The following is an 8,279-nucleotide window of genomic DNA, read 5'->3' as shown; positions in this document are numbered from 1 at the left end:
AAGCCACCAACCGGGACCAATGGTGGTGGGCCAGGAGCTCAGCCCATTGGTCCCGATTCATCCCACCAACCGGGACCAAAAATTCCAGATGAACCGGGACCAATGGCCCACGTGGCCCGACCGCCCCCCTGGGCTCACGAACCGGGACCAATGCCCACATTGGTCCCGGTTCTGGACTGAACCGGGACTAATGGGCTGACCCGGCCTGGACCAAAACCCTGTTTTCTACTAGTGTTGGCTGGAAGCTTCGCCACAAAATTCAAAATAATTAGCAAGTTGAGAAAGCATCTTGCGCATCAATGATTAAAGATGAACCACGACATCATCAAGAGCACGAAGCTTGTCACAACACATCGGCGATCATGAGAAGATTTTGAGCATGCACAATAACAAGATGAGACACTTTCACGAGAGAGAAGAGATGTTCGCGAGACACTTTCACGACAGAGAAGAGATGTTCACTCTGAAACGCCAAAGGCATCGCCGCCAAACCCTAAAAAGAATACTATCGAACAACCACCATCGACCCCAAACCGGTCGTGGCACCAGCCCCATCAGAATTCACGACAAGCATCCGCCACACCAATCAACTTCTCACATGGTGTTTTCAAAAAGGGTGCGACACAGGATGTGTCGTTATTGTATGTTCCCACTCGCAAGAGGGGTTTGCCCCTAAGTCATGCTGAGTAAAGTCACCGAATACGGACACGTGGAGCTCCTCGCTGAATCAAATCGGAAATATCAAAGGGTGTACTAGCAAAATCCGACAATCCATGGGGCGTAGAGAAGACGAGAGAATCCCGTACTTTCACGCCAAGGCAAGCAACCGGCCGCCCGCCCGCCGCCATCACCACCGTCCTCCCCACGGTACTCCGGTTCCAAGTTCCGTATCCGGCCCTGCATGGCCTAAATCACCATCCCTCCACGCCTCTGCTTAGTGAGCTCTTGCTTGCCGTACATACATGCCGATGAGCTCCTCGCCGGCGGTCGCGGTCGCGGTCGCGTCTGCGGCCGTGGTAGCGCTGGCTGTCGCTAACCGCGTGCTCTATAAGCTCGCGCTGGTGCCCCTCAAGTCCTATCCCTTCCTCCTCGCTCAGCTCACCACGTTCGGGTAGGCCTGTTTGTACGGCTGAGGTGTTCGACGAAATGCGCAGCAGTTTTTGGGCTCTTACCCTACCTCTTGTGTGTGCGATTTGAACGTTGCAGGTACGTCACGGTGTACTTTTCAATACTCTATGCGAGGTACCGCGCGGGGGTGGTGACGCGGGACATGCTGACACTGCCGAAGATCCGGTTCGCTGTCATCGGCTTGCTAGAGGCTCTTGGGGTCGCCGCTGGAATGTCTGCGGGAGGTATGTTTTGTATCTTCTTTTGGTCATCGGATGCTCTTAGTGTGGTGCATATATATATAATTCATATTGTGTCTTTCTTGTAAATATTTGTGCTAATTGATTATTTTTCGTAAAACTTCCAGCTATGCTGCCTGGCCCTGCTATTCCTATACTGTCTCAGGTATGAGGTTTGGTTTATTTTCAGCTGTGCCATATTCTTTGATAGTGTTTCCACATACTTCCTGCATCATTCTCTGGACAAAAACATATTACCTGCATGCCCTTTTATCTCTGCCATCATTAATGGTTACAAATATTTCCTTTTGTACTAGGTAATTGCCCATGCATTACAAATTCGAATGCTTCAACATCAGTCATTTACATATATATTTAGAATCATCATGCACACAGATGGTATTGTCAACAATTTTTTATACAATTCTTCTTTTTCTTCTTCTTCTCTCCACCTCCCTAATTCACACTCGGCCACCCCGAGTGGTGCATCTGACTCGCAATCAGTGTTGACGCAAACATGTAGCCCATGGGCAAACATGTAAGTGACCAGAAAAACAACTGATCTTGGAGCATTTCCAGCGTAATTCGCACAAACTACCAACAATATCACATCATATGCTTCAAATGTCTCAAGGATAAAGGGAAAGAAATTTGAAAACACAACAATCTAGCATTTTGATCAGCCAAGTGCAACAAGTCAGCATCAAATATTGCTGAAATTGTCCACTAAGAGGTATTACATTCCCTCAAACAAATTGCAATTATGTTGGAGCTAGCGTAAATAATTTAGTGATACGGTCAACTTATGCTCATGATTAGGCAACGATTACCACTCCTTGTCTTACTGCCTCATAAACATTACAAGCATAAAAACCAGCAGTCTTCTCCCCATCATCTGACCATTGAGCAAGACAAAGCCCGTATTCTCATATCACTGAGCTTCAGCTATGGACATGAGGTAACATTCATTGGCAAAAAAATTAGAAGCTTCATCTATAAGCATGGGAGAACTCATTTAAAAAACACCCTTCTGTCTAATTAATCCATCAAAGGGACCTACCCAGACCTACCCATGAAGTCCCTACAGAATTAAGAACCAACCTTACTGCCAATCTCATCAATCAAAGGAAATTACCAATGCAGTGCCGGAGCGGAGCTAAATAATGGTCAAGGTTAATATATGATTTTTATTTTAAATTAACATGAATAAAGGATTTGTTGTAACACGAGAGGGAATGGATTCAGTCTTGGTTTTGGTCAATCTTGTTGGTTCCCTCAGGACCACCACACACATATATATACCACAACACTAGGGTTACATAAGCAGTACTGGGCCTGGGCCACCATGGGCCTCCCATATGTACCAACACTCCCCCTCAAGATGATCATGGGTGAACACCCATGACCATCTTGCAACAACTACATAACTCAAACTACGACGACTCTAATGAACATAAAACTTAACCAACTACGATACATGAGAGCCATTGCCCTCTCCATCATCTTCTCACCACCTCCAACTTGTGATGGCCAACTGAGCACCATGCACCTCCTCAACAACCCCGGCTGCCTCACCACACAGGTTCCGTAGAACCATCCACACTCGCCTCAATGCCCTCAGCCCGTCTTCTCCACAGGCACGACGGCCTCTTCGGCCACTGACCTCTTCCGTCTTCTCCACAGGCACGACGGCCTCTCCGGGCAACTCCTGCCCCAGCCATCTTTGCCTCAGGCACGACGGCCTCTCCCCTGGTCAGGCCTCAACCATTCTCACCTCAGGCACGACAGCCTCTCTCCCGGACACTTCCTCATCACCAACCACACTCAAGCCACAACCTCATCATCTCCATCATCACCACATCTCCCTCTCCCCCCCTAAAAGAAAATCCATCTGGCTGCCATCAGTAGCAACATCTCTCTCCTTGGTCCTTGCAGCGGACCAAGCAATCTCTCCCCCTCTGCTCCTTGCAGCAAGCACGGAGCAGCAACAACACCACAGCCAGCGCAGCATCTCATCCTTCTCCCCCATCTCATCCTTCTCCCGCTCAGCAGCACCAGCAGCTGCGACCAACTCCTCTTCCAAACAGCAGCAGCAACTAGCACACAGGAGCCACAAGCAGCTGCCCTTCTCTTTCTCCTCTGCCTCCTCTCCGTCTCATGCAGCAGCAGCACACAACCTTCCTTCTTACTCTTTTGTCAGCAGCAACAGCAGAACACAGCAGCCGCCAGGACCACAGCGCCCAGCAGGAGCTTCTCTCCTCTGCAGCCGTGCACCTCCTCTTCCTCACGCGCCGCTGCACCTGGCCGCACCCACAGCAGCTGCAGATGCAGCCACAACAGCAGCAGCAACAGAGTCAGCCTCCTTCTCCTCTTCCTCCTTGGCTGCTCCTCCTCTGTTGCCTTCTTGCCGCGCACAGCCTCACCTCCTCCTCTGCACCAGCAGTTCAACTCCTCTTTTTTTTTTTTACTTCCAGCAGCAGGCAGCACCAGGATAGCAGCAGCACTTGGCGCGCGCGCAGGCGCACCTCAGCTCCTCTTCTTCCTTTTCTTTCCCTCTTCTGCCCGCAAGCAGCCTCTCCACGCCTCACTTGCCACGCGCGCAGCCGCTTGCCAGCGCCACGCCGCCTGTCCCGCGACCCACAGCTGTGGCCAGCGCGCGCGCCGCGCATCCCAGCGCCTTCTCGCAGCGCCGCCCAGAGCACGAGCACGAGCTCGAACTCCAAGCCCCAGATCCGCACCTCCCGGCCTTTTGCACACGCCCACCGTGCCGAGCTCGCCAGATCCAGCCCGCACACACGCTCCTCGCGCCCGCGCCTTGCTCACGCGTGCAGCTCGCCGCCGCCACCCGCGCACAGCTCCCAGCCAGCCGCCGCCGCGAATCCGCGCCGAGAGCAGCTCCTGGACACCGCGCCCAGATGCCGCCTCCGCTTCTGCCGGCCACCGCCGACCGCGCAGCTCCGCCCGGATCCGCCTCCTTCCTTCACGTCCCCGCCGCCTCCTTCCCCAGCAGCCGTGGGCTTTGCCCACAGCCACCTCAGGAGACGGCGAGGGGAGCGGCTACAACCTAGCTCTTATACCATGTTGTAACACGAGAGGGAATGGATTCAGTCTTGGTTTTGGTCAATCTTGTTGGTTCCCTCAGGACCACCACACACATATATATACCACAACACTAGGGTTACATAAGCAGTACTGGGCCTGGGCCACCATGGGCCTCCCATATGTACCAACAGGATTTATCTAACTCAAATCTACCTATGTTTGTACAAACCTCAGTTATGCTCTCTTCCTGATTTTTCTATACACATAGATCTTCATAACTGCTGTGTAATTCTTGTCCCATGAATTCAATTTGACAAGATAATTAGTAAAACAACCAAGCAGTCTTTTTGTCGTGAAATAAAACCATATTTGCAGTTGATGTATGAGTTCGTAAGTGTATCAAATCCTGCAAGTTTAAGTACATAAGTGTATTGGATTTTCTCCTAACCACGCTACATCCCTTGTCAAAGTTTCAACTGCATTAATTCGATAGACAAATATTAAACCCTAAAGAGGACTAAACTCCCACTATTTCCAGCAAAATGTTTATATATGTTAAGACACAATTCTCTGTAACAGAATGACAGAACTGAAAATAGCTTCTTGTTCACTATAGAACTACATACGAATTGAGTAGTTAATTCCAGACAAGATTACTAATGTGCACTAATCGTGTTGCATGCTTAATATGGACATAAAAATCTAGATTAGTTACCCATACATTCACAGAAAAGTCCCCAAAATCTGTGCAAAACAAAACGCACACGCACACTTAATCTGGGCGTGGTTTTGAATTACCAAGCTGTGCATACCCTATATCGAGCCAAAAGCAAAAGCTGTGAATTACCAATCTGAATGCTTAATCTGGACGTGGTCTACAAACCTGCACATTCAGGAAGCCAAAAGTAAGTAGGAGTTGGAACGCACACACATGCTTAATCTCTACCGTTTGTTGGGCAAGTATCAATCAACCTACACAACCCAATAAAATTACATTAGCAAGTATTCGGCCATTCAGGCTGATACTCCTTTAGTTTGGTCTACTGCCTTCTCTACTGAATGAATACCAATGACCTTTAGGATGGATGTACAAATTTGTGGAGTCACCTTGGTGCAGCAAGATCTGAAGAAACAAATACAGGATGGCAGGCTGACCTTGCTGCTGCAGGCTAGCGTAGATTGAGGAGGCGGTGGCTGCAGGCTGTATGACATCAGGCAAGGATGTTGTTTGGGTCCTTTGGATGTCTGTTGAACCATGGTCTCCTCTTCCTCCTTTTGATCCCCTCCAGATCACACAACACAAGAGCGGTAGGGAGACACTGCGTGCCGCTGGGGCACCTCTTCCTCGTCGCCCCCATGTTGAAGGTGAATACGGCATCCTTGGCCGGGATACGCGGGCACCGGCCGCCATGAATGCGGGCAGATGGTGCTGTCCTTTACATAAACATAGAGGTCAATGGCGGTCAGATCTGGAGTGGAGGTGGCGGTGGGTCAGGAGGTGTCGACCGTCGTGGTGCCGATGGAGACAATGGTCTGGCGATGGTGTGTGGAGAGAAGGATTGGCGAGACGTCCGTGGGGGCGGCGGCTACATTCGGCATCAGGGGAGATCGCGAGGAGGAGGATTGCGAGACGTGCGTGTTGGGTGTTACATTGGTCTGTTTTTTCATTGGGGCTTTGCCCTTGATGTGGAACTGAGGGACAATGTATAAAAAAAACAAATGGCGATGCGAGGGGCGGACGAAGGTCAGGGCAGAACACGGTCTGTTGGTTGGAAAGGGAACCTTACTTTCTTTTAGATAGTAGAGATAGAGATACTGTGTTCTTATAAATAGTGCTACACTAATGCATTTCGGAACTGTGATCTTACGATGGAATTAGCGTTCGATGTCCTAAAATTGGCAACTCCATACACTGTTGTCAAAATAATAGTCTTCTGAATGTTCTCTCCAGTCTTTCCTGGTGTGGCAGCTTATCTTCTCTGTGTTGCTTTTGGGAAAGACCTACTCTCTGAGACAAATCATTGGTTGCTTGCTTGTAACTTCTGGTGTGATTCTTGCTGTTGCGAGGTATGTCCTTCGAAATATCTGGTACATTTACTGGTAATTGTAGCACAACAAAGTTATTTCGAGAAAAATCTGCTAGCTATGCACTTATCTCTTTCGTAGGCATTCACATTTGTTTGGCGACAGAAAGGTCTTGTGCTATTTTGTAAACTAGGTAGTTTGCCATAATTAATCATCCCAATGCCGTTACTGTAGTGGGGCAAATGATGGTCATCTTCTATCTGGAGTCAAGTTAATTTGGCCATTGCTGATGGTTGTTTCATCGGCATTCCAAGCTGGTGCATCCATTTTGAAGGTTTAGCCACTTAAATTATCACATAACACTCCTTTATAGTTTTGTGGCACTTCAGTCAGAAAAATAAATTCTATACTGCAGGAGTCTGTTTTCGTTGATGGTGCAAAACGTCTTAAAGTTTGTCTCACACTTTATTCTCTATGTGTGTGCGAGTCCATCTTGTATGTCAGAAAAATAACTGCAGAACCAAATATCTGCGCAGGGGAAACGGCCTGACATCTTCGTGGTTAATTCATTCGGATCTGGGTTTCAGGTGATTAATTAGTTAGCATAATTTAGCTGTTTTGCTTAACTGTACTACCATATTTGAAAACCTTAATTTATATCATGTATCATGTTTACCTTCCTTTATTCCTTGTAGGCTCTTTTTGTCTTCCTTCTTCTCCCATTACTTTCTAATTTGAGGGGGATTAAGCTTGCTGAGCTTTCTGGCCATTTAAATGGTGGTGCTGAGTGCTTCTTAAATGTTGGGGAGAGCCCAATTGGTAATGTATTTTTTCCCTGAGCTGGGTGTTTTGATCAAATTATGGATTTAGACATCGTGATGTACCTCAAATGCACTGGAATGCTTGTAGTGCACTGTCCACTTTATGATTGGGGGCTTCTGTAGCTCTCTTTGCACTTTGCTGTGTGGAACCCTTTGAATGGTAAACTATATAACTTGAGAAAATTGATTCCGTGTCTTCGAAATTTAGATTGACCCTGCGGTTAGATATATAAGGTTTTCATAGTATTGTACTTATCCATCTATAATTTTCTATTACCTGCGTACCTTTATTGCTAATTATGCTGCCATACTTATTTTGTAGATTGTGGAGGTGCTCCATTCCTACCATTGCTTTTTATATTCGTAAACATGGCTTTCAACATCTCGTTGCTTAATTTGGTAAAGATGTCGTCTGCCGTGGTTGCTTCACTTACAGCAACTTCCGCCGGTATTTTCATCCTCTTTTCTCCCCTTGCTCTATTTGTTTCATTTTTGGTCTACTGTCACTGTATAGAGTAAACTGCTTGAGTATCTTAATGACCGCTTTTATGTTGTCTGTTTTCAATTGCAGTGCCAATATCAATCTACATCCATTCTCTTCCTTTGCCCTACATCCCTCAAGGCGCGGAATTAAGCGCTTCTTTTATCTTCGGTGGCATTGTATTGTTGATGGGCCTAATTCTGTATAACCTTCCCCAATCATCTAAAGAGTCAAAGACTGACTAAAAGCTTATGGCGATTGAGTGTATATTACCACTTCAACCGAAAATCAATTATTGGTTTGGTCCTGAAGCTAATATTAGGTTTCTAGATTGGTGACGCCAGAGTCGATAAGGACTGTTTGTTGGGATGCATGAATGCTTGGTATTTCTAATTTGTCAGAGAATAGTACTAGTACATACATGTATGTAAGAAGCTAGATTTAGTAATAGTACTAGTACATACATGGTGAAGCCCTCAAAAAAACCTACACGGCGGCGGAAGCTTCTGCTGGAGGATGGGCTCCCGCGACTCGGAGGGCGACTTGCCGCTCGGTCCCCGACCG

At 47.7% G+C, this 8,279-nt stretch overlaps 1 protein-coding gene across 2 annotated transcripts; it reads left to right on the top strand.

The window, feature by feature from the left end:
• The first annotated feature begins 756 nt into the window (after positions 1-756).
• LOC119300630 (protein CLT2, chloroplastic-like) lies at positions 757-8,135 on the top strand. Of its 2 annotated transcripts, XM_037577530.1 has the most exons (10): positions 757-1,111; positions 1,207-1,352; positions 1,475-1,512; positions 6,340-6,455; positions 6,648-6,747; positions 6,829-6,864; positions 6,950-7,000; positions 7,109-7,232; positions 7,557-7,682; positions 7,806-8,135. In XM_037577530.1, exons 1-10 carry the CDS (start codon positions 963-965, stop codon positions 7,958-7,960), a joined length of 1,041 nt encoding a protein of 346 aa, XP_037433427.1. In that variant the 5' UTR covers positions 757-962; the 3' UTR covers positions 7,961-8,135. The 2 variants fall into 2 exon arrangements, with proteins under 2 accessions (XP_037433427.1, XP_037433428.1); XM_037577531.1 differs by lacking the exon at positions 6,829-6,864 and having other exon boundaries at positions 758-1,111.
• Positions 8,136-8,279: the final 144 nt, after the last annotated feature.

The sequence above is a fragment of the Triticum dicoccoides genome, chromosome 5A, assembly GCF_002162155.2.
Source record: "Triticum dicoccoides isolate Atlit2015 ecotype Zavitan chromosome 5A, WEW_v2.0, whole genome shotgun sequence".
Lineage (NCBI taxonomy): Eukaryota > Viridiplantae > Streptophyta > Magnoliopsida > Poales > Poaceae > Triticum > Triticum dicoccoides.
Note: the sequence above shows the minus strand (reverse complement) of the source record. Positions and strands in the feature narration are given on the sequence as shown.

Excerpts from the sequence above, each read along its gene's own strand:
- LOC119300630 (XM_037577530.1), top strand. The coding sequence starts at position 963 with ATGCCGATGAGCTCCTCGCCGGCGGTCGCGGTCGCGGTCGCGTCTGCG. Across the intron at positions 1,112-1,206 it reads GCTCAGCTCACCACGTTCGG|GTACGTCACGGTGTACTTTT; the intron begins GTAGGCCTGTTT and ends TGAACGTTGCAG. Across the intron at positions 7,001-7,108 it reads CATTCGGATCTGGGTTTCAG|GCTCTTTTTGTCTTCCTTCT; the intron begins GTGATTAATTAG and ends TATTCCTTGTAG.